Below are 26,357 nucleotides of genomic sequence, written 5' to 3'. Positions count from 1 at the left end.
GTGCTCGGGAGGCCAGAAGTCAAGGTCTGGCCTTTGAGTTCTAACGCGACTCGGAGGACTTTTCGTGTGGCTGCGACGCACAGGAAGCAGTTCGTGGGGTTCGTGGGGTTGCCCACATGGCTGCTGTGGCAGTTCCAGTTACAGAGCAGCTCTTCTGACTGTTTAGAAACCTGCTTTCAGTGTAGTTTTCATAGTTTTGCTCCTGCTGTGGCAAGCATCACACATTTATGGAAATGTTTGTTTCAGTTTAAAAACTGCTGCTTCTCAGTGTTCTGTGATTCTCTTTTCCCGTAGAACAGCCGGGTCTGTCTCTCTTGTTCCATTTCCTTTTTCCTTCACTTGATTTCTAGCCAATGTGAAACTGCCGTGGTCGGATGCTGTGTGGCAGAGCTGTGGAGCGCTCGGGAGCACACATGTCTCCTTTCTACGTTTCCGACAGCAGAGGGCGGACAGCAGCGAGCACAGGAGCCTGATGGGCTGGTGGGGTTTGGAGGGCCTGAACAGGGACATGGATTCAAAAACCCCACCAGCTCGTGTCCCAGCCGCAAAATCTCCTGGGTACCTTGGGATTTTGGACTGCCTTTTTCAATGCAATATGTTACAAAATTTAGAATGTGCTCTACATTACTTTCTTTTCCTAATGATGAATGCACAGTAAGCTGAGAGCTCATGTCCAAGTCATCAAGGGCTAATTTGGTAATTTTAATAACCTAGAAAAATGTCTGCATCCAAAGATTTTTTTTTTTATTTCTGAGACTTCATTTAACGTCATCAGGATTTTGGCTGAAATAAAATAAATCCATTGGATATGCATTAAGAAGCTGAATTTTTTATTATTTGTGTTTCTAGAGGTTTGCTTTAATCTAACTCTGTGTCAGATTTGGCATGGGATTTTGCAGGTGAACAATATAGGTAGTTATATTATTATTATATATGGGTAGTCTGAATTTAGTGAAGAGCTGTAGTCTTCAAAATTAAAAAAAATAAATTAAAAATTTAAAAAAAAGAGGTGTAGGTATTCCCATACTGCTCTTGCTCACTCTTCTGAGTCATCATCTTCAGCTGCTTCATCAGGCACGTCCCCTGGCTTTGTTCTGGAATTTATTACTATATTTCTCATCTTTTCCAAGTGGTCCATGCTGTAGGGAGGTGTTGCACTTTTGTTAGGGCAGCAGAGTCAGGAAGGTGTCAGAGAGGGCCAGAACTTGTTCTTGGTTGCTGTTTCCTGCTAATTGCCCTATACTGAAAGATGTTGTGAACACAGTGATCTACTGAGGTGAACTTGGTGATAAGAAATAAATTAACAGTATACATTTATCTTTCTGCTTCTGTCTCTTCATAATGCATATAGATGCTTGCTTATTCTCAAGAATGTTGACTGCTGAGGCTGTTATATTTATTTTTCTTCTTGTTTTAATGCTATTTCTCCTCACTAGCTTGTTCATCTTTTCAGTTTTCAAGCAGCTCTGGCTGTACTGAATTCAGAAGAAGCCCATTTGTTGATTGTGTTTTGTACAATGGTGTGCAGTGGCTCAGCTCCACCTGCCTTTTTGGCTAATCCTGATTTACCAGTTCTTAAGTGACCAAGCTGGACAGAATGTCCCTTACAGGTCTCCATTTCAATAAAGCCAAACTTGAGGAAGCTACGGTGACCAGAAGTCAGGGTCCATCCATGCAGATAAATGTGTTGCCTTGTTAACTGACGGTTCTCCACAAATGTGATGTTGGTCAATTTAGTGCTGTATTTAATTTGCAAAATTTCTTTTTTCCAGATATTATAAGAACAGCTTTGGGAGGTGCTGGGTAAATGCTGCCAGACCAGACTCACTCGCTGATCCCTCAAAGCTGCCTATGTGCTGACTTTTCCCTTCCCATCCAAAAGGGGTGCAGCAATGAGAGTGAAAACTCCCCGGGACAAGGCTGTGTCCCTGGCGCAGGGATGAGGCAATGGGGACTGAGAGGTGTGTGGCGCTGGACAGGCTATGCTGCCCTGACGGCCCTGGGATTTGTGCATCCTTAATTGAAGTAATTAGACTTGGTGGCCAAGCACTCTTATTCCCGTAACCGTGTAAGAGGTACCTTGCCTTTTACTTTTTTATTACTAACTAGTAGAATTTCTACTTTATCTCTTAAACAGAGCTATAGGAGCTATAGCACCTATTTCAAACTGCTTGAAGGAGCAGTAATAATGTAAGTCAAAACTTTTGTCTCGCTCCAAGTTCTGTTAAAGTAAAGAAAAAAAAGGCAAAAAAAAAATCCACCTTTTCGTAGTTTTGCTCTGGTTCACAAACTTATTGGGCAAAGTTACTGATTTGAGGTGTTACAACCATGTGCCACTCTGATTTCAGTTTTACTTAATTTGAAGTTTTCAGTGGGCATTCAGCTTTTGTACCCAAAATGAAAATCATTCTTCTGAAGCAAAATGCAGAAACATTTGTGTGGAAATCCCTCTTGGCCAAAATAGCTAAGCTCTGCAGCACTCTTTTTCTAAGATAAAAAGAAATGAATCTATAATAGTTTGTGACAGATGGCAGAAAATGTAACTAACTGAATGTGATTCTGTATGGAGTTATTTGAGGTTTTTGGTGTGATTTGTTGTGAGTTCCTCTCCTCCCCCCCTTTCCTTCCTTTGATTGCGGTCTTTGTCCATTTAGTCTTAGGACAGAATAAGATTTCTGAGCAGGGGCCTCTCTTGTGGTGCAAAGTGAGAATTGTTTTTAATTGAGCAGAAACATGTGGAAGGATCAGGAATATCTCAAGGGATTACAGAAAAATTCCAAATTTGTAGTACTTACAGCTTGTGTTTAGAGCAGGGTCTGCTGGGAATAAATGTTAGTTAGTGTGACCTGTGCCCTTCGGAGCTGTTGACATGGATTTCAGCCAGAAACTGGCCACAGACTGCCTTTGTTCGGCTCATTCATGGCTCCTTGAAAACTTCAGGCAGTGAAAGTTGCCAGCTCGAATCTAAGGAAAGCAGAGCCCTTTTTTTTCCCCCCCTTTTTTTTTCTTTTTTTTTTCCTCCCCTCTTTTCCCATGCTTTGGAAACAGCAGACGCCCCTTAACCAGCAAGACTTCTTTAATGGGCCTGCTTCACCTAAACTTGATTGGAATTGACAGCTTCCTGGCTCGGGCTTGCCAACTGGCAGGGCACTGATGCAGAGGGGACAAACAGCATTAAGGGCCTCTATAGCTCTGTTTGTGTGTGCGCCTCCGCAATGTAACACACGTCTGTTGTGATACCTTCTCACGTAAAGAGAAAAATCCCAAACGCTGCGCGCTGCTTTTTGGTTCCACAAAGATTTCAGTAATTTTCGGGGAGAAAATGGAATATTTATGGGAGGCGGGGGTTTTGTTTGAAAATGATTGTCCTGTTGTCTTCTAGAATTTTCCCCTTTCACTGGTTTGGCCAAAAGCCACAGAAAAATATTTACACTTGAGGGAGGAATGAAAAAAAACACCACCACATTTTGATTTAACAATTTTGACTTTTTTTTTTAATAATATGGCTGTATAGTAGTTAAAAATCTGATTATCCCACTATAAAAGGGTTCAATTTGCAAAACGTCCTTCTTGTGCACTCAATTTTTTACGGGTTTTTCCCCTGAATGGGTTTTATGTGTCTTCTTCATCTGGTTCTGTGGTGGGATTCATTATTTGGCCTGCATGAAGGCTTACCTGGCTTAAAGTGGACTTTCGAATTAAGATGTACGATGGCATCCCTAAGTTATGTTGCTGCTATGTGATAAGAATGGGCACAAAATGGGATGTGGGAAGGAGAAGAGAAGTTTTGATTAATTTTGAACTAAAAAAAGTGTGGATAAGCATGTGGTGTTCCTGAAGAAGCCTGCAGCGGGCCGGTGTAAGTGGTGTACAGGGAAACGTGGGCTGTCTGCGCTGGGGGGATAGGCCCACCCAGCCAGTACCCTTGGGCAGCCTGCACTGTAAAACACCCGAATATTAATTACAGTTTTGATGCGGGTATTTCTTCAAGACTTGGTTTTGGGAAAGTGCACACTATATGAGGCTCATACATCTTTTGGAGTATCTTCTGTGTTTGGTTGTTTTGAAGAAGAGAACAGCAGGTGCCGAGGTGCTCCCGCCATCTCTCCAAGGCAGCGTAGCCGTTCCCAGCCATGGCTGGAGAGGAGGGAGTGGGGTGGAAGACACTGGGAGCTGCATTCCCTTGTAGCCACCCATTGGAGGTGTGAGCTTCTCGCCTCTTCTTCATCTTCATCATCCTCTTTGACTTCTTGTGCTGCTTTTGTAGCCTCAGAGCTGGGCTTCCTCCTGAACTGAAATATTTTGGGTTTCACTGGATTCCACCCGCTCCTCCAGAGCTGACTTCACTCCTTTCTGCATATACCAGAGCGTTTTGTTCATGTCAGTGAGCCAGGTTGGAGTAGTTCAGCTCAATAACAGCTTGAGCCTATAGAAATCCTTTAATAACCTACGGAAATTAGATTGATTTTGGTGGTGGTGTTGTTCTAAATGTTCCGTAGCTGTTTGCAGATGAAGAAGGAAGGATGTCACATTCTCACTTTATCTGGATGAAAGTTTGGAACATTAAAAGAAGTGCAGATTTGTCATTTATGCTTTGTACGAGTGCTAAATAGGAATTTTCTTCTGTGGGATATACAGACTATCCCATTAATGACAAATAATTTAATGTGTTTAGTAGTGGTCTGATACATGGGAAGGCTGAGCCTTAGAATTCTTCTTGTTAACTAAAAATTATCACCTGATTTACAGTGTCTTCACGCTTTGGGTTTTTTCTTTGCATACATAAAAGTAAAATAATAGAAAGTCTATGTTGTGCCTGGTAAGAAAGTAGTAAAGCCAGCTTTTATTTGTTTATTTAAATTTACTTTACTTAAGAAAAGCCCTCTCTACCTGTCTGCGTGCAAAATAAGCAAAATCAGTGTTTTGCGTCCATATACGTGATAATTCCAGCCTCCCAAAAAGAAGTTTGGCAGTGGCTGGCAATGATGTGGAACACTTTTTGGTCAGTCTGCCTGGTCCTGGTGGTGTTTTCAACCCTGGAATCCCTGTGCTGCTTAAAACACTTCAGGGATGAAAGAAAATAGCAAACTGGTTCTGTTAGACCTTGGCGAAGGCCAGAAAAATACATAGATAAATCATGAGGAGCTAGATCTCTCTGATTCGGGAGTAGAACAGAATTGTGTCTAACAAAAATGCTGTTGTTGAGCGTCTGTCTGCCGCCTTCATAGGACTTTAGCTTTTTTAGCAGTGGATTCAGCACACGCGTTGGATGTTAGAGCTGAAGATGCAGACACTTCTCAGTTCCCTGGGATGGACCTTACAGAGAAAAGAGAGGGCAGGCGAGTCTGAAATCCTGGTTCCTTACAGACTGTAACTGTGGCCAAGCAGTTCAGCTTCCTCTCCTGTGTGACAAGAAATTGAGCTAAAGTGGCTCAGAAAATGTGAGAACGCCGTGAACGTGGACGCGGGGCTGGAAGGGGTCTCCTGTTGCAGGCGTTTGGCTTTAACTTGACATGTTTATAAAACAGTTTACATCTTACAAGTTGAGGGTTTTTACCCCTGCTGATTTGCTTAAACAGTCACTGGCTTTTATTTTCAGTTACTTGTCAGAATATATATGGAAAAGTGATGAACCTAGTGAAAAGAGAGCTTGACATCAATTAAATGTAGCTATCTGCCTTGTGTTTCTCCTTTCTGATACACTGTGTCCGGGATAGTTTTTCAAACTTCCTGTGGCTTTTTTGATTGTCCTCACAAGTTTTGCAAGATAGAGATGAGCTATTTAGAAGGACTCTTCCAGGAAAAGAGGAATACAGTTTTGTATTACATCTGCTCATTTGTTGCCTGCTATTTTCATCTCTGCCATTAAACTTTTTTAGACTCTAGAAACTTATTTCAGAAAGCCTGTGAAGTTGTCTTAGTATCTTCTCTTGCTCAAGTGTCTTGAAATAAATCTTGAAGCATCTCGCGAGTCAGATCAGCTTTCTGAAACTATGTTCTCTGCAACACTGTGTAAAATACACTTACTAAAATGGTCTTAAAATTAAGAGCATGCATAATGCATAATGCATTTTTTCTGTCCCATCATTAATAAGCTTCTGTTGAAGTTTATTCCCAGTTTTTCTTGGTCCTCCTGTTGATGTGGTTAATAGTATTTGTGAAAGGTGTGTTCGGTGTTTCCTTGCAATTGTGGGGTTTTTTCCTTTGAAATTGTGTGCAACATCACAGTGGTAGCAATAGGAAAGCATTTTGATGTTTTAAAATCCACGCTGAAAGGAATCGATTTCTCTGACCTCATAAATAATGAATTCTTATTTTCAACTAGATGTAGTTGATAAATAACAAGTCAATAGGGAATATATTAAATGACACTGAGTGAAAGGCTTTGGAGTTCTCGCTGTGGTGTCAGTAGGTCTGTTAAAGGCTTTGCTAGCGCAGCTCCAAGTTTTAAAGCATGGTTGAATTGATTTAAATATTTTTGTTGAACCTTGCTAATCCGTGCACCCCATAAGCACAGGCGCAGCCACGGATGGCTCGGCAGGACTGGACAGGGCTGGGGAAGGCTTCACATTTCCAGGGTTAAACGCACTACGGTATACTCACTATGTTAAATTAGGTTGTATCGTTCTTCATAGTAGCAAAACAAATCCATCATGAAAGGTACTTCTTTTCTTTTTCCAGTCTTTTTTGCCCTTCTTGTTTCACTTCTAGGTACATTTCCAGCATATTATCGGTTTGTGCTGTGTTATCTGGTCATAATTTCAATGAATTAAAATTTGAATACAAAATGCAATAGGAAAATGATTTAGAAATGACAGAAAATGCTACAAGTTCTGAACTTTTTCTGTAGTGAGAAATGCTCTAAAAGAGAGAAATGTCTTTGCAGGTGATGGAAGGACACCAGTTACACTGCTTCTAAATGAATTGAGGTTCTTGGCTTTTATTCTGCCTTGTCATGCACACCTTCATCCTTGTTTTCCGTTCACTGGTCATCCGTGCCTTATGGATGGAGTGGGAATACTCTTGGGAAGTATCTGGATTAGAAATAAGCATTAAAAGTAAAATTTTCAATTACCAAACTTAAGTCCCTTCTTACTTGTAAATAAGAAATGGCAAAGAATATTAATATTAATGTGAATACTTTATTTGGCTCTTGGTCAGCCATTTATTAATTGTTCCTGGGCACTGCTTGGCATTGGAGAAAAGATTGATTTTTGATTTTCACTGTGTATGTGTGTATGTGCATCGTTATTCTTAGTTGAAAGTTTAAGTGTTACCCCTTAGCCCTGGTGTTTATTTCTCCACACGTTGAATTTGGTCACGAAATTACACAAAATTGTATACACAAAATTGTGTCCTGGGCTGCATTAATGTTGCAGCAAGATAAAGTTATACCATTTTTGAAGTTAGTAGCAGCCAGAAAGTACCGGGAGTTGTTGACAGAAGTGTCCCATCAACTCCCCCTTTCTGCGGGAGCGTTGGAGCAGCAAGGCCTACACAGTCTGGTTGGCACAGTAGCCGCCCTGCGCTGGCCCCGTGCCCTCCTGCCGCTCGGCGGGGCAGAGGCTGTGCCAGATCGCGCATTGGAACGGAGCAGAGCCTGCCTGCAAAGCTGCTGCTGGTTACCCTGGGGCCTTTGGCAGCAGTCGACGGCCGATTGATTTAGCTGCAGTCCTTTTTCCTGAATATTTTCCATCTGGCCAACAATGACCTATAAAGACAGACACAAAACAGAGTCTGAATTATGAGGAGTGTAATAGTAAAATGCGTCCAAGCCCCACTCTAGAACCTGCACTGAGGGATCGCTGCTGCTGCGTAGCCCAAGGAGGGGTGTTCTAAAGCACAGTTGCAGCAGTGGTGGTAGTTAAAAGCATTGTGGTTCTCAAGTTCACCATGATGTAATAGAGAAGTGTGTGTTTCAGTTAAACTCATGCTGGGTTTCCCTTCTTGCTACCTCTTGCTCTCTATTGGTCCTGAGCAGGAGGTGAAGCTCTCCCAGCACAGGCTTCCTCACAGGTACTGGGGCTCAATCACACCCTGGTGCCAGGGGCTGTGTGAGGACAAGGGGCTGTAGCACGGAGCCAGGGAGGACAGGGAGAGGAGCGTGACCCTGGGAGTGCTGTAAGGCCTGCAGCAGCAGATCTGGGGAGCTTGAACCCTAATGACATGAATAAGGAGGTGATGTGGCCCAGGCTCTTGGATCTGCAGGTGTGGATTGGTGCTTCCCAGAATGAGCTGTTTCCAGATCTGGGCTATTTGTCAACTCCTCTAATTCTGGTCAAGGCAGAATTCCCGTTACAGTTATCCTAAACTCTTGTAGCCCTCTGGGTCTTTAAAGTGTCTGTCTTTAAAGAAAAATAATCCTTAAAGAAGAAATCCTCTTGTGTAAGACCAGAGATGAGATTTCAGGTGGTTGTTGCTGTCTGTAATAGTCCTAGGTTGGAACTGTCAACTGATTGAACTGAATCAGGTAATTTTTACCTGGCAGAATTTAGGTAATTTTTACCTAAGTATTATAACATCCACTGGCTTTGACCAGTACCAAAAATAAATAGAAAAATAAACATACACCAGAATAATGTTTTATATTATCATTTCATCCTTGGATATTCAGGTTCTTTTCATGAGCAACTGTAAGGCTGACCTGTTGGGGAGCAGCACAGTGGAAATGGACCTGGGGGTGTTGGTGGACAGCAGGATGACCATGAGCCAGCAATGTGCCCTTGAGCCAAGAAGGCCAATGACATCCTGGGGTGTATCAGAAGGGGTGGTTGTAGGGCAGAGAGGTTCTCCTGCCCCTCTGCTCTGCCCTGCTCAGGCCACATCTGCAATATTGTGTGCAGTTCTGGGCCCCTCAGTTCAAGAAGGACAGGAACTGCTTGAAAGAGTCCAGCAGGGCCACAAAGATGATGGAGGGAGTGGAGCATCTCCCTTATGAGGAGCAGCTGAGGGAGCTGGGGCTCTTTAGCCTGGAGCAGAGGAGACTGAGGGGAGACCTCATTAATATTTATAAATTTGTAAAGGGTGAGTGTCACGAGGAAGGAGCCAGGCTCTTCTCTGTGACGTCCAATGCCAGGACAAGGGGCAATGGGAGCAAGCTGGAGCATAGGAGGTTCCATGTGAGCATAAGGAAAAGCTTTTTTACTGTGAGGGTTCCAGAGCATGGCCCAGGCTGCCCAGAGAGGTTGTGGAGTCTCCTTCTCTGCAGACATTCAAAACCCGCCTGGCCGTGTTCCTGTGTGATCTGGTCTGGTGATCCTGCTCTGGCAGGGGTTGGACTGGATGAGCTTTCGAGGTCCCTTCCAGCTCCTGATATTCTGTGATTCTGTAATTTACAGCAGTGATAAGTGCCATTCATTCTGAACATTCCTTCTTGGAGCAAAAGTTATGATGTTGGTGTAGTGAAAGTCTTGGTTCTGTGCTGTTGTCTTGCTGTTTTGGTGGTGGAGCTGTTTTGATGTGCCTCTAGGTAACGTGGAGTTCTGACCTCAAGTTTATTGAGGTTATCTTCCATGGTTGGAGTTTCTTGACAGAACTTGTGAAGATGTGGAGCATAAATACACAATATAAAGTATGTGCATAGTATATAGTTATGACTTCTGACTATTTGATCTTTCTCAGTGCTTTCCTTCTCAGAGATCCAGGATCCCTTAAAACAAATGAAAACCCCCTTCTTTCTCCTCCTCCCTCTACATTAGCGATCCAGGGCAATGCTCATTTAACTGACTTTTAGTGAATTTAAAGAATAGCAAAGGTACGTCCAAGGAAGTTTATTGCAGATTTTGCCAAAGCTTTAATCTTGACTGCAAGTCAGAACACTTTCATAAAATATCAGTGAGAAGGATCACAACAAAAAATGTCAAGTGTCAGCAATAGTAATGTAGTGCTGCTGGTGGAATTGGGTAAAGCAAGGAGCGCCACATTTGAGTCCAGCTTCTTTCACTGGTCTTGCCCGCTGACTAGAAACCAATTTTACTTAATTAATTAAGGCTTCAAGTCACACGTTCTTTACTTGCTGAACAACTGTAACAGAAGTAATTAAATAATGTCACTTTTTATTACCTTTGGCCCTGGCTGACTGGCTTGGAAACTTCCATCTTCGTGCTAATACAAAACGAATTGGCGCATCGCCCTGGGGAAAATCTGGCTCTCCAGCATCAAGAAAGTCAGGAGGAAGTGGTTAAAGTGTGAGATGGAGACATCTCCTCTCCCCAGCTGGATCACTTCTGGGCTGCTGTCTGCAGAGGCCGTTACAAGCGGCATCTGTCAGGATGGGCCCGTCCTGCGCGTGCTGACAGATGCGTGCAGTGTTTCCCCATGCGATTACACTGCAGCTTCCTCCTGCCCAGACCAGGACGTGGCAGCAGCCCTCGGGTGATGCGGTGGTAATTGGAGAGGCAGGAGCTGTTCGGGGAGGTGCAGCTGCTGAGAAAAGCTGCATGGGTTGGCTTCTGCATATTGTTTCAATAGAAAGCGTGATTCAGGCATGCTGTAATAACAGCAGAAAGGCGCTATGTGGCTTTGGAGAGGCGGTGATACCTGGATTGTGCATGGATCTGAAGTAAAAGCCTTGGTTGGTAACCCCGGCAGTTATCAGCATGCTTGATAAGCAACAGATCTTCCTCCAGACTGTACAACACAAGTGTTATTTACTGAACAGTAACTTACCCCAGTGTGGTTTAGAATAAATTACTGTTTGTGCACCAGCCTGAGCATTCAAAGAATAAAATGATTGTGGGCAATCTCCTATTTTAATCATTTGCTTAAACTGATTGTTGGAGAAGAAGTCTCATGAATGAAAATTGTGCCCTCTGGCCAGGTAAAGGGCCAGAGAAGCTTTTCTGTTAATTTATGAGTCACGTTTTCAGGCAGTGTGTTGCTCGGGTTCATCAGTGGTGTTTCTGTAGGTGAAGAGTCAAGTACTATGATATCATTTGCTTATTTCTACATCTAAATGTTTGTTGTGAATCCTAAAACATTGTACACTCTATTCCTAGACAACCTGCAGTCAAATATCAGACTCTCTGACTTGATCTTTCTAGTCTTCAGTTCGAGGACTGCCTTCGCCTCTTACATTACAAACGCTTATTTGCTGTGAGTAAAGCGAGTCTTACGTGACTGGCTCGGGTTCTTGCCTTCCCAAATTATGAATCCCGAGTACCGCTACAGCACTGAAATAATAATGAATTTCCCGCTTGGCTCTTTCAGCTGTGATGGGTATGAGTGTAACTTTTATGATTTGCTACCAACTGACTTGAGGTCCAAACGTTGCTTATTATTAGGAGGTGAGTGCTTCACAGTAATGAAGTTCCTTCCATGTGCAAGGGAGCTATAAAAGACCTTCCTGTTTGTTTAAGGTTTGTTTCTTGCCAAGTAGGAAGCAGAAGTGTTACCTATCATTTATTTCTTCTCTCTCTTTGTTACTGAAATATTCACATTCCCTACCGCAATGTAGCTAAAGTACCAAAAATGCAAAGAATCAACATAGTATCTGAGAACAGCGTCTTATGAACCAACCTAAGTTGGTCTGAAGCTGCGTTATCCAGCCTTGCTGCTTTGGCCTTGGAATGATGCAATGCTGTCTGATAAAGAAAACAAGAGAAACCAATCTGACCTCGTAATTTTTTCTCAGTAGGCATCACCCCGGTGTATTCAGAAACGGGATGTTTGCCATCTTGATCCTAAAGTCTTTGCCTCTTACTGAAACTTTGCTTGCATTTATTGATATGAATTTCCAAGCTTGTTCTGCATCAGCTCATGGCGCTGATCGATGAGACTGAGATATTTACTACATGGCATGCTTTTATGAAGTAGGTATTCTTTTCTGTGCTTCAGAAGGCAGTTCATTTTCTCTCTCTTGTGACATGGTAAGTAGCCAGTGAAAACTTTGCCCATCCTCCTATGATTTAGCTAACTGATACTTCCCTTCCCTAAACGTTGGCCTGACAGTTCAGATTATTCTCCTCTAAACTGAAGTTCACGTCCCAGCGAGTTGCTCTTTCTCAGAGAGGGGCATTGGTCTCACACGAGGTTGGTCCCTTGGTCGCTGTAGACATGGACTGTGTTGGCCCATTGGGAGCCATTTACACTCTGAACCTCTTACAGCTCTGGTGTGGGTGGCTTTTGAGTGATACGTTTTGTTACGCTTGGAGTTTCTTAACCCAGAATTCTTGGCTTTTTTTTTTTCCTTAGCTTTTGACATAGGTTGATGGTTAATGATTAATCCAAAACATACGGGTAGAAAAAATACTCTGCTTAGAGAATAAAAGGTCCTGGAAGGGACAGGGGTTGTAGAGAACACCCCTGATGCTCAGCTTCACCTTTGTGGTGAATTTCTTTAGTAGCTGAGCTAAAGTCTTCCAGCATCGCTCTTGAATTGGTCTGTACAATTTTTCTTCTCTTCAGGAATACATTGGCATTACAGACTGTGATACAAACTATGTCAAAGTCCCATGGCTTTCGGAGCTCCCTACAGCTGTGTGCTGAGCACACTGTGCTTTTTGCTGATAGGGAACACTGGATTTATAATAAAAAGTTTGGAACTCTACTGAAATTTCAGCTGAAACTTAGTACTAGAGGGCATAGCTCAGCAAGCACACGTGACTGGAGCCTGTAATGAAAAGGAGCTGTTGCTCTGGTCAAGGAAAAAGGGTTAATTTGCATTGGGATGAAAAGGCTGCTCAGGATCTACTATTTCAACCTGTGATAGACTTACCAGCAGTCTTTGATCCCCAAATGAGAAGTGATGGGTTTCAACTGATGCCAGATGTCTCGAGCCTAGTGGGATCCCTGCTTGTCTGCCACATCCCGAGTTCTCTCTCCCAGCACTTTCATGTGCGCTTTCAGGGGTGCTTTGGGAAGAGGTTTCCTTGGCAGGCCTAGCCCGTGCAGTGCGGGCTCTGCGCTGTCGCTGCAGCGGGGATCTGCAGGCTCTCGTGCTGTCTCATGCATCCTGCGTCTGTGAAACGAATCCTCGTGTGCCAAACTGCTCACTGCTTCCTAACTTCCTTTTTTTTTCGTTAAGTCTGGGAATTTTAGTGCCAGAATCGTCTGCAACTTTTCTTAGTTTAAGGCTGCTCTCTGCCCTCCTCTTCTTTGTCAATTGGAGCGTTTTACCCAGGCCGAATGCAAACATTGTTCAGTGCATTCCCGTTGACGTTAGGTGGGACGTAATTGTTGTCTTTTTAACTCCAAGGCTGTCTTGTGGCACTTCATAAATCTTATTATGAACTGTCAAGCACTTAAGTATACCCATCTTCTCACCAAGTGTGCTTTATGGGGTATCTTCTGCCTGTGGTTTTAATAAAAGTATAAAGGTGTAATTGTCAGCGTTTGCCTTGTAAATGCAAACAAAGGTTTTTCTTTATGTGCTTTTATTTCGTGTCACTGTTTCAGTCCTTTGCTCTCAAACATGCTTAAGAAGTTTCTTTGTTCATCTTAAACTAAAAAAAACCCCAAGATGTACAACTTTCTCCTCTGAGAAGGAAAGAAAGACCTAATGATTGTGGTTTGGGGGAGTTTATGGGGCTTCCCATTGAATTATACATCTACTAAAAACATGGATTATTTTTTAAGTTAATGCACTTGATCTTCTGAAGTTAATCATCCGTGTGTGCTAAATGTGGGAAGGGAGGTGTCCCTGGTCAGAAATGCTTACGATAGCTGGGTGCCACAAGAGCTGCAGCTCCCTGCTCCACCGGAGGTTTGTGTGGTGGGGCTCACAGTGCTGTGGTGCTGATCACATCGCACAGCTCTTCTCTTCTGCTGTCCCTGGGCCCCGGTCTTTGGGGATGTCTGTGCTCTCCAAAATCTACTGAGCGTTTTGCGTTTTGTTTCAGCAGGCCCTCGGTTCTGTCTTTCAGATTAATTCCTTTCTCTTTTCTCCGTGTGGACTGACTGGAGAAATATCATTTGGCAAGTTTTCCCAATGGCATGGATAACTTGTGTGTTAGAAGTTAAAAATCTTTGATTTTTAAAAAGAGCTGATCTACCGGGGGAAAACAGAAAGTCCCAAGCAACAGACCAGACTTTAAGAGTACTTCTGAACTAAATTAAACACAAAATACCCTATCATAAAGGTCAGTAAACTGTCTTAAATTTTGCAGTTCTAGGTAATTCCCAAGAAAAAGACTACTGAAGGGTTTTAAAATTCTAAATTATGCTTGTGTTTGTGTGTCTGAGAATGTGCAGTATCTTCGTACAGAATATAGGATGTTCTGCACGGATCTATCAGCCAAAAGGTGTGGTATTCCTGTTTTCTGGTTTGAATTGTAATGCTTTGGGTTCTTAAAACACAGATTCCTCCTGTATAAAATGTTTTTCAGTGAAAGATCGAGACATGGTTTTCATGGAAAAGCTGTTTCTTTCTCAGACTGTAAATCTCTGTTGTTTTCTTCCTTCCCTACGAGCAGCAGGAGATGACTGTGCCGGGCTGCTGGGTGCTGCATGGTGCTGCACGCTGAAGTTCTCTTGAATCATTTTATTTCCATCAGTTCCACAACTGCATCTGCACTGGACTCTTCCCCCTGCCAGGGTTTTCGAGTGACCACAAAGAAGCCAAGGAAGAGGGACAGCTTTTTCAGACTCGGCCCACGTTGCATTGTCATGTCCCAATTCGATGTTAGTGCCCTCACAAAAGGCCCTTGCATGGTTATCTCGAGCTGCCCTGGGCTTCTGAGCCTACTGAAAATGTGGAATTGTTACATCGTGAATCTCTCTGTTGCAGTTTTCTGGCCTGGTGTTGGTAAAGGGGAATATCCAGCTCCTTTGAGCTGTCTTTTGTGAGAGTGGCTGCTGCCAGGTTTCGAGATCACTGGGGCTGTTTGGGGAGCCGGGGAGTTCAATGGGGGTGTTTAGGCAACGTGGGAGGCTTTGTAAGAGCCGGATTTGCTTGACTGCTTATACTGGGTCACGCTGGGCAGAAAAACAGGAAAGGATATGTTTTAATTGACTTTTATTATTAATGCACAGTGCCAGTCAGCAAAATAAGCACTTTCTGTTGACAATTCGATAGTACTAAGATGCTCCATGAGATGAGATGTGCAGGTTCTGTGTGAGCCCATTCTGTGGGGTTAAATACTTCCAAAATGTGTACAGAAGGCATGCGCTTAAGCTGCAGCACTTTTAACTGACTCTCGCGGACACATGGCAAGATCACTCGTGGGTAGTAGCCAAAGGGAAGGTTAGACCAGAACTGGAGAAGATGCAGAAAGAAAAGAAATCGTGTGAGAGCAAGAACGAGAAAGGACTGGGATGTCTCCACTGTGGCAGAGGCTCCTGCAATGGATTTGGGTCTAATGCAGAGACAAAACTTTGAAATAAAGAAAAAAAAACCAAGCTGATGTTCAAAAAAGGCTGTTGGCTGCTCCTGTGCAAGGTAAGTCTGCAGCTCATCAACATGCACAGATGTTGCTATGGAGATTTGTGGGAATGTGTGTATGTGTTTAAGCTTACAAGAGTGAGAATGTGTCAATAGGCTGAGTCGAGAAGAGAGAATAATGATGTACTGAGTCCCACAAGGTGGAGGGGAAGACACTAGAGCACGTAAATGGCTGAACTGGGAATTTAGCCTACGGAAATTCCCAGATGAGCCCAGAGATGCCTTGGTTCTTTCAAGTGCATTTTGTAAAAATGCTGGAAACATTGGGTGAGGGAACAAAAGGAAGTGGGGGGGGGAATTAGTAGGGTATTATTGCGAGGAAAAGAACAGGCATATGATACCCCTCGGCTCTCTTGAGAGGGGAAAAGGGACTATTTTTGAAAATACAAGGTTAAGAAATTTAACTTAGTCTTAGCTGTTAAAAATTAAGGTGGAATTTAAAAATAATTATAAAGGGAAATTCACATTTTTACTGAAGGGAAGGAAAAAGTATTTTGATGGCGATGCTCTTGCTATTTAAAATTGTGTCTGCATAAAACCACTGAAGAGCATGGTGATGGGCAGGCATGGCTTAGTTCATCATCAGAATCTGCAGTCACCATTACGAACTTAAAATAGAGTATGATTGCTGTCATTAGGAATAGTGCTGTCCAGGAGGAGCATCGTTAGTTACCCGGTGCAGGCGGATGGAAAGAAGTGGTGTTGGTTTTAAGTACAAATCGTGGAGCCTTAAAATAGAGTATGATTGCTGTCATTAGGATAGTGCTGTCCAGGAGGAACATCGTTAGTTACCGGGTGCAGGCGGATGGAAAGAAGCGGTGTTGGTTTTAAGTACAAATCGTGGAGTGTTATCTTTAAATGCAAGAAGTCTTAAGATAACCGCTCTCCAAGAGAGTGTAGTAATTTTGGATATATTTTCCATCCTCGTTTTCTTTCAAATGTGGTGGTGGTGGGATTACCCACAGAGATGTCTCCTGAATTCCAGGTGCAAGATGTGCCATTGTCCTGCAGGTATTGATGGGAACCGTGGGTCAGGGGTGTTGTGGTCCGCTTCCCCAGGAGCATGCGGTGGGTCAGTATGTTGAGGGGTGTTGTGGTCCGCTTCCCCAGGAGCATGCAGTGGGTCAGTACATTGAACTCAGTAGTAGTAATAAGAGTAATAAACCCCATCGTTTTTCAATTTGCTGTGACTTCCTTAGGATTTCGATCTTGCACACTGCTCTCCTAAAGATTTCAAGTTTGGAGGAGTGATGTTGCTTGGGGTGGATGTAGGGAATGAGCGCGTACAACTGCTGCAGGTCGCTCGCGTCGGCTGAGCGTGCCCGTGCAAGGGAAGGTGTTTCTCTCAGACCAGCGCTGGGCACAGGAGAACCTGCTGGGCTCTGTGTGGTTTCACTGCCACAACTAAGGACCCACACGTCTTTATTTTGAACGAATTACTCGGAGCCCGTGAACCGGAACACCAGTGTGGTTTATTGGTACGAGCACAAGTCGGAATGTCAGAAGAAACACTTGCCTTGAATGTTCTCTTCCTTACACTTTTGCCAATCAGGAGTATTTCCAGTGGTTAGTGGTGATGCACGCTATGGTTTGTATAAGAGGCAAGCTCATTATTGACAGAATTAAGTATTCTGGGCCACTGCAGATTATTGTACTGAGGAAAAGGTCAAGATTCGGGAACTCCTTGACTCCAATCCTGGCTAATACAGACAGATTTTGTAAGCCTGTCACTCCAGAGAAGTGTGCCCATCTGTAAAATGGAAATTACTCTTCTGTTTTGCAAGGGAGATGGCAGTTGGTTATGCTGTTATCAAAATATATAATACGTGTTATAAATAAATACACGTCAAAGATTGCACTTCTGCTCTGTGTGAGTTGAAGGAATAGAACTTTTGTGTGCTTAAAACTCAGTCCGTTAGGAGATGCTGCACTGAATGTGTTGATGTTAGACCAGTTCTTTGGTCTCATTGATTTCAAATGACAGAGATCGATGTACAAGAATGCAGTTCTGCCTGTGTGCGGACTGGAAGTTGGTCTTGTACTCTGTCGAAATGGAGTGAACCGAGGTGGTACTTGCCTTCTGTGGGGTTCAGAGGAAACCGAAGGTGCTGTGCATACCTTTGCAGAGTGTTTGCGTGGCTTTTTAGTGGTGTCAGCACACCAGTAAAACGGAATGCTGGAAAAATGCAAAAACGTTAGCAATTAGTTTTATAAACAGTTGCTGTGGTAATTAGCAAATACTCATAAAGCATTTTAAAAGGTGGCTCCTGCCGCTGGGGTTTGCTGCTGCTACACTGTAACGTAGCATTTTTTCTGCCAGAGTTCTCAATACACATTCAAATTCTGCAGTGCTCCATGGGCGCTGGTTTTGGTGAGCTCAGCGTTCACAAGGCTCTTGCACACTTTGGTTATCTCCTGATTGCTTCCTCCTTCACAGCTGCCTGTCACAAACAACACTGGAAAATCTCTGCCTTTTAAAGTTGATTTCACTGGAGATTTACTTTTCCAGCAGCAAGGAAAATTCCTGGTTCCGTGCTGTGTTTGCCTGTTTGCCTCCCTTTACACTTGACCTTGGGAGTATGGGGGATTTGTGAGATAGCTGCAGTGATTTAGAGAGGTGCATGCTATGACTCTTCTTCATTCTAATGAGCGCTTGAAAAATACCAAAAGAAATTATAATGGTGAAATTTTCACACTTCAAAGAAAATATATTTATTATCAAAACCTCTGTTCATTAGTAACGCTTCAGAACTGGATAGAAACAGCTGGTTTTCCTGAGGATGGCATCTTTACTACAGAAGCTGGATGCCAGTGTAGATAAGTTGCTTAAGATTTCCCCTTTGCTATTCTTGGAGATGCTGCATTTCCGTACCTACAGCTGGACAAGTCCATTTGACTAGATCAGTTGTATGCCCTTACGTGTAGGCAGTCACTGTAGTAGAGCTGTGGACTTGGTTTTGTGCATACTTTTTGGCTTTTGTGTTTGCTGGAAGCAGTTGCTGTGTTCTGATGGAGTTGGAAGAGCAGCTTTCATACGTTTGTGCAGCTCGGCGTCCTGTAACTTATTATCAATGAGCCCTTCATGTTATGTAGCTTTTGTATTAAGTGTTTAATGAGAGTAGGAGGATCCTGGAAATCCACTTTTCTGCCTCATTTCATTGCTGTTGGCAGCTTAGTATCACTGAATGACAACATGTACATGTATGTGTGTGTCCACGTGGTTTGTGTGTGTCTGTGTGTATATATGTGTGCATATAAATGCAGTTACGTTATTTCAAAGGGGCTAGCGTAATATTCTCCGAGTTTGGCCGCAGTCCCTTCTGGAGGTCAGAAAACGTGGCCTCATGTGCTGCTGTAATCAAGCAGTTTTTTCCTTTCGTAGATTAAAGCGCACAAGTGGATTAATATGTTGAAAAACTCAAAGCTAAGTTGACTGCAGTACAGCATTTTCATCTGTGTAGCAGCTAATATTGGGTGATGACATTTTCTGTTCAGCGTAACGTTTGAAGCATGGATTGGACGTGTGCGAGTGGTGCCGGCTGCCGCGTTGTGCCTTGTGTGGCTGTGCTGGCCATCCCCTAGGCCCCCAGCCTCTGAGCACGGTCTCTAGCGGAGGTGAACCCCGTCGTGGCCACCGACACCTCCACAGACACCCCTGGGCTTTGCTATGGAGCTCATTTGCTTCTTTCTGTCTCTCTCCCATTGTCTCAGCCTGGCTCCTCGGTTGTTTTTGCACCGCTGTTCTTTAAACACTGCATTTTGGAAACATTTGTGTTTACAGGCTGCAGCGCAGCGCTGTTGTCTTAACGTTTGGACTGGCCCTAATTGCCGTGACACATGTAACTAATGATGTTTTGTACTTTCCAGGAGCGCACTAAAAAGGTGATGACATACGAGTCGCTAAATAAGGCACTGTGCAGCCGAGTTAGTGCAGACTTATGTAGCACACAGAGCCGTTTTCCTGTGCGCGCAGACTGCTCTGTCTGAGCACCGAGGTTCAGAGGGGAGAAGCAGAGTGCTCAGCCCATCTCTCGGCTTGGAGAAGCCCAATTTGATTAGCCCGCGATTTGTGTCTCACGACTGGTGGCAAATGTGTCGCTGTATGTGCGTGGATGCGTGAGGAGACTGAAAACGGGTGTAAAATTAAAACCACTTAGTGTTTCAGATCGCCCTTTTATTTGTGTTTACTCCTCACTCGTAATGTGATTTATGCTGCTTGGAGTCTTTGAACTTCAGCCCTCGCAGGATCCCATCTGTGGCTGTTTTGCTGCTGCTCGGAGGGGACGTGTGCACGCGGGTGCGCGCTCCCATGCCGCGTTGCTCTGGGCAATTTCACTGTAGAGTGCTTCCCTTCCTTTGCTTAACCTCTGACCTGCGCAAACAAGAGTTAATCAGAAGTTCTGAGGTAGCTAAGAGGAAGGGGAAGTGTTTGGTTACAAATTAAATATGAGCGAGTCATAAGCCATAAATCTTCAGTAGTGCTACCAGTTGTGCTACTTAAGTTGCATGCGGTACAGAAAGTTTTTGGTTATAAATTCAACCTCTCTGACTTTGGAGGGGGTGTTTAAAGGCTGCCCTGAGGATTTGCTTTTTGTAAGAAAAATCCACATCTTCTCTTTTTTCCTTTTGGCAGAGATATTCTAGATCTCTGCTGAACAAATTCAGATAACTATATTTCATTAATTACTTGATTTTTCTTTTTTTTTACTTCAGCTGGTCATAATTTGGTCTAATGAAATCAGAACTCTTTCACTGAGTACTGAACACATGGAATAAGTGATGAAGTAAAAGTGTTGAAAATGACAGGATAAATTAGTTTTCTAATGTCTCCAAAGCTTTCAGGAGGAGAGAGATCCTGAATTCTGCAGTGACAAAGGAGGAAGGTGAAAATTGAAGTGAGATTGCCTACATAGTTTATATATCATCTTGTGGTAGGTTGAGCAAGAGCTGCACAGATCCCGTGTATTGCGTTGCATTGAAGTCTGCTTCAAATACCGGCTCATTTCCTCTGCTTCACAACTGTGAAGCTTCTCTCCTCAAAATGGAAAGTTATTCTTAAAATAAGGAGAAGTAGCCGTTATGCTGAGATCCTGAACCATTTCTTGGAAAACATGGATTAAAATGAGGAAGAGTTAGTGTTAAACAAAGGGCAGTCATGAAGTTCATTACTCGATACTGGTGAAGAGGAAAGGGGAAGCCAAGAGGGAGTGAGCAAACACAACAGAAATAGGGCTGTGCCGTCCCTCCTGTTGTACGGGGGCTGTGCTCGTGTTTTAACACTGCGTGACCGTAAGACTTTACCTGGGCTGTTTTTATGAGAGTCATATGAGCTATTTCCTGGGTGCTGTGTGCCAGAATGGAAGTTGGGTTTGGAATGGAGCGCTTCCGTGGACACAGCCTGCGGATTTGTCATGGCTGGGCCGTGGCGGTAACAAAGCAAAGTCCCCCGGATCTGCGGTGAGGTGAGGTTGGGGTGGGAGCAGGCAGAGCCCAGCCCAGCCCAGGGAACGGCCGTGGTCTGGGGGCTTGGCCCTGTCCTTTGGGTGTGCAAGATCCCGCTCTGGCCTTGCCCACGGGCAAGCGCGGCTCTGGCAGGCTGGGAGCTGAGGTAAATTGCTTTTGTTCATTGCTTTATACTGGTGCGCATTATGAACACAATTATATTTTTAAAAATTCTCATTTTGGTTTTGTAAATGTAGTTTTCCAGCAAAGTCCCCAAGCAACTAAGCAGAACTTTTAAATACGCCGTCCTGAAGGAAGTTTGGGTTTCCCGCTGTCAGGGAGCTTTCTGCCAGCCCCGTTTTCTTCTTTTCAGGCTCTTTTGATAGATGCCCTGTGAGGATTTGTTTACCAGGTTCTTAATCTCTACTTAGCAGATATGTTTTGAGAGGATTTCTTGTTACTCTTGTAATGGCTTTTAACTCTGCTGGAGTTTATTTAACTAAACAGAAAGAAAGAAACTTATCTTCTGACTAATCCTTCTTGATTGTTTACAATAGAATGCCAAACTTAAATGCTGTTTAAAGTGGTAATTGTCTGTCTTTCTGCTCCATTCTAATACACAGTTTGTAAAGATGCTTAGAGCATATTAATTTCAATGATAATACTGTCATATAACATGAAAAGTTAAGTTGCTTATCAGTATATTTTGATAAGCTACTTACATTTTACAGTAGCATTTGCAGGCTTCAAACAAAAGTTAATGATGGAGTGCCATTCGCTTTATCTGTCTCATATATAGCTTCTCACTTCATTTATCACCGAAAGCCGTACAGTTAGGAACCACGGGGCACTCAATTCTTTAGAGTTGTCAGGACGGAGTCATATTTCATAAAAACCTCAGATCCTGTCTAACTATATCAAAATTGAATCCATTTGCTCCAGAAAGCATCTGTGTTTAAAAGAAGAACCCGTTTGTGCGTCACTCACTCGCTTTCCTATTCACTGCAGCTGAGGGGAAATTCCTTGTTGGTATTTAAAAGGAATTAAAATAAAGAATTGAGCCATGAATATAGGCTACAAAATCATACGGAAGCATACTGTAGTGAAAAGTAACAGCTGTCTGTCTTATTTTGTGGAATGGAAACGTAATATAAATGAAAAAGATGTCATTTTTCTGCTTTTTTTTTAAAAAAAGTTGTTTCTTTATTTCTTTTGTAAGTCAAGTGCAAATTGATTGAAGGTGAAGTTTCTATTTGGCCTCACTAAGGGCTGGGCTAAATACAGCGATAGAATAAGATTTGGCAACGGTTTAAAATCTGAGGTACTGCTTATGCAACTTGAAAAATGCAGTTGTATCAGGATTCGAAACCAAAACAACTGTGTCTGCAGTTCACTGGGACCCTCAGCAGCTGTACAGGAGACTCGTTAGTCAACATGTACTTTGGGAGAGAATTACAATTAAAAATGCTCCGCCATACGTGAATATCTGTGTCCATTTATGTTACAGGTCAAGGACGGCATTGGGTTGCATGTTCTGCGCAGGGGAGGTTTGGTGGGCTCCCAGCCCTGCCCGCCTCTGCCTTTCCTCGCAGATATTTACAGCGTGGCTGTTGGTGGGATGCATCTAAGGCCCCCAGTCTTGTGTTTTTTACTGAGATCTAGCAAGTGAAATGTATGCTTTTTCTTCCTTTTTTCCAGTTACCTCCCATGGTTTGAAGTCTTCTATAAGCTGCTCAATGTCTTGGCAGACTATTCAGCAAAAGGACAGGTATTGTTCTAAAGTACTAGCCCTTCTTTTCCCTGCCCTAATGTCAAATGAGGAAGAGAGGATGCAAACAAGCTGGTTTAAGAAGTGCTTATATCAGAGATGACCATGTGAATTATTAATCTGAATGATGCAGTAATACAGCAGTTCATATTCAACCAAGTTGAAAGCTTGGCAAGTGCCTTTGAAAAAATAAATACGCTTTTAAATTATTTTTGGGAAAAAATAAAGTCCGTTACCATTTTGTGGTAGTAACTGTGTTTTGCATTTCACAGAATCATTGGCATTTGAGGTACAAAATCACTTAATATCACATCTTCCTTTAGATGGATTAAACACATTTGGCTTTACCCTAAGCTAGGGAGTTGTTATAAAGAACTTGCAGTGAGAACTGGCTTGCTCTGAGCTGAGTAACTGTGTAGTGCATGGGTTCGTGACTCAGTAGGTTGCAGAAATACATGCTCAAAAAAGCCATGTTATAAACCCCAGCTGCCAGGGGAAACTACATCTATTTCAGTTCGCAGTCTAATGTATAAATCTGCTTTCACTTTTTTTTTTTTCACTTGCAAGTTCTCTAAGCCCCCAGTTCCTCAAACATTGCCCTTCCATCTTGGAGTTCAGCTTCTTACAGCAATGCCTACTCAGGATTCTTTTTTTCCTTTCTTCTTCTTCTTTTCTTATTTCAGGACAGCCAAAGGAGTGAGCTCCTAGAAACATTTCATAAGCTTTCCATCCCTGAGCCAGGAACCTCTGTTCATCTTGGAGTGGTAAGTGAAGTGGGAGAGATGTGTTTAATTTTCATTATGTATTATAATACGAAGTAGGAATGTCAAAAGCAATTCTCCTTTTTGCACAGAGCTGTGAAATTCCCCTTTTCACATTTGGGGCCCTCTGTTTCCCTTTCCTTAACCTCAGATGTCTTTGAAATGCTGCTCTTTGGTCGGAGGAAGATTGTGTGTATTCCCCATGGAAATTTCTCACCACATCATTGGTGACCTGCGAGAGGTCACAGAGCAGCAACGTGACATTTATTGTCCACACTTCTGCGGGACTCCTAGATCTCGCAAGTGTGCAAAGGGGGACAAGACTGCAAGCAAACAGTCCTGTACCTGTTGTAGCAGCGATTTGAGTATTAAATGTGTATCACACTTTCTGATTCCTTCTGGTCTTTCTTCCCTCAAGAAAAAGACTGACTCAGAAAGAGATTTATTTCATTTTTATATCTTGTGAGAAAACTAGTCAAAGAACACTGAAAGAATAAAAGTGGGATTCTATTGATGGGATTGTATTTTGAGTTTAGTCTTTTGGAGTTTTTTCTCTTCAAATTAATTTTTGTAGAACAAGCTTGTGTTCCAGGCTGTAGTGCAGAAATACTTACGGTGCTCACTGCTGCATCGCTGAGAGCTCACATGGGAACTGGTGCTGTGTGCAGCCACAGCTCTCTTCTCCCTCTCAGTTCCTTTACTCCCTCTCCAGTACTTTTTGGTGAGCAGCAGTGCATACATCACCCCTGGGCAGTGTCACTCTGCAGGTAGCGGCTGTTGGGCCGTGTGGGGTCACCAGCAGAAATGTCCCGGTCCCCTGGGGCTGCACCTCCTGGGAGGGCGTTGCTGTGCGGGGGCTTAGCTGGCTCCAAGGGCAGTGCTTGGTTGGGATATTTCAGTTATTTCGTACCAGTGGTTTCAAGGAATGCTGCTGGTCCCCCTTGCCTCAGACATTTCATGGGTGATGAAGCAAGAAAGGATATAAAAAAAGCAGTCAAGGGACTGTTAGCTGTGGTGTCTTTACGCGTTCTGTTTTGTCTGTTTACAAGCCTATTTTGGGGTTGGGGTGAGGTTGCTATATGTGATATCGTTACGTATACTATTCCTGTATCTTTGCGTTGCATCTTTTCAACCTGAAATAAACCAGTGATATACCAAAAAGCAAAAAGTGGTGTTTATAGATTTAGTGTCTATATTCAGTGTGGCTGTTATACCCACTTGCTATTTCGGGTTATAGACTGTTCGTGAAGCACTGAAATGTCTGAGAGAGATACACGAGGAAATTGTGCCAATTGTGGAACTATGCCAAGAAGCCTTTAAAGCTTCAGCGAGTAATTAATAAGTAGCCCTAAGACAAATTGTGGAAATCTTCAAAATCATATAAATTGCGTGCAACATTGATTTACAAAAGCAGTTTAGTTGCATTCTCTCCTTTCCTTTCCCGAAGCCCTAACCAAGAGTCATGCAAGTTGTGCATGGGCAGATTGGGAAGCAGAGTGAACCTGGCCTGTTGGAATGCAGACAATTATAAAAATGGAACAGCGTTACGGATTATGAAACTGTGACACTAGTGTAGTCTTCCACCACGGTTTTTTTAAGGCATGTGAACGTGACCTAGAACTTCAGTAAAATCAGGACAACTGCCTTGGAGTCTCCTTGGCATATGTCATACATCATGGGAGTCGCTCTGTGTCGGCATCTCTGAAGAGCAAAACGATGTAACTTTTCAAGAGCATTTGATACTTTCTGTCTTAATTAATTTCATATTGCCTGTGTGATCTGAGAATCCGGCTTTTGAAATCCATGACAAAGGAGTCCTACTGGTAGTTGGTAACAAATGTTCTGTCATTTTTACTTACTGAGCAACTGCTATTACTTCTGCTACTAATACCAAGCAAAAAGCTTAGATTGCCTTTGACAATATTGCAATAATCAATATTTGCTCTTTTTTTAGCACTCTTACTTTACTGTGCCTGACACCAGAGAGCTTCCTAGCATACCTGAAAATGTGAGTACTCTGGAGCACTGTGCACTTCACCATTTCTGTTTAACATCTGCAGTAAATAGGTAACAATTGGTACCTCTGTTTGGCCTAGTCATCGATTGTGTTCTGTATAATATTGCTAGATGTTGAAGTAAATGGGCCACTTTTCTGGAGACTTTTTAAGCCTGCTGAAGTTGTCTGCTGTGTGTTTCAGCATGCCTTGGATTTCTAGCCAGATGATGGGTCTGTGGGAAGACAGTGCTGGCATTTCCTTCTCTTAAATACTCTTTAATATGCTCCTGCTATGTCTCTTAGCCAAATTTCTGATGCCTGACATCTCAGTTTTCTTTCTTGAACATTTTGTGGAACGCCTTAGCACCATATACCTCAGTTTATGGCATGAAAGAAAGAAAGAAAAGGGAATCATCAAGACATTTAATCTCGTTTGTGGATGATTTGTGTAGCAGATAACATTTGGGGTGCTTTTTTCTGTTTTAGAAAAGCTTTTCTGTATTGTAGACTTTTCATACTGACATGTGTCCTGTCAGTAAATTTATCAGATGTGCTTCTTCCTCTAAGGTGCTTTATTTTTGTAGAAATATGATATTAGGAGTAATTCGAGAGTCAGTTCCTGAATCTAAACCAGCTAGCAATCCTAAACTGTTCTGTCCTAATCCAGACATGAAGTTACTTGTTTATAGGGGTTATATTTTATTTAATCTCTTTATGCTAATAATCTCAAACTTTTATCAAATTTTGTTTGATAAGCCTCAAATCACCTGGAGAGCAAGGAAAGGAGTCTATTTCCATTTTACAGGCTGGTAAATTGGAAGGCAGAGAGAAATGGGCTGGTAATGGTAAGAAACCAGTAGCAGGGATTAAAAGTAGATCAGCTGCCTCATGCCTGCTATAGCTGATATGGAACAGCTTAATAGCATGCTACTAAGTAAAGGCTTCGGGAAGCAGCGCTGTGTTTGCGCTCTGTCGGTGATGTTCACTTTGTGTTCAAAGGTAGGAGTCAGC

The 26,357-nt window shown here is 43.0% G+C and overlaps 1 protein-coding gene across 1 annotated transcript in view; it reads left to right on the top strand.

Annotated features, from left to right (window-relative positions):
• Window positions 1-26,357, top strand: part of LOC104539915 (DENN domain-containing protein 1A-like) — a gene marked incomplete at its 3' end in the record, with an annotated part of 39,606 nt that overhangs the window by 9,593 nt on the left and 3,656 nt on the right. Inside the window, exons 4-6 of the mRNA XM_010183587.1 lie at window positions 22,520-22,589; window positions 23,273-23,353; window positions 25,305-25,358. Of these exons, the coding sequence (XP_010181889.1) occupies window positions 22,520-22,589; window positions 23,273-23,353; window positions 25,305-25,358 (205 nt within the window). The remainder of the gene's footprint in view (window positions 1-22,519; window positions 22,590-23,272; window positions 23,354-25,304; window positions 25,359-26,357) is intronic.

The sequence above is a fragment of the Mesitornis unicolor genome, unplaced genomic scaffold, assembly GCF_000695765.1.
Source record: "Mesitornis unicolor isolate BGI_N332 unplaced genomic scaffold, ASM69576v1 scaffold4504, whole genome shotgun sequence".
NCBI lineage: Eukaryota > Metazoa > Chordata > Aves > Mesitornithiformes > Mesitornithidae > Mesitornis > Mesitornis unicolor.
This window is presented reverse-complemented; position numbering and strand designations above follow the sequence as displayed.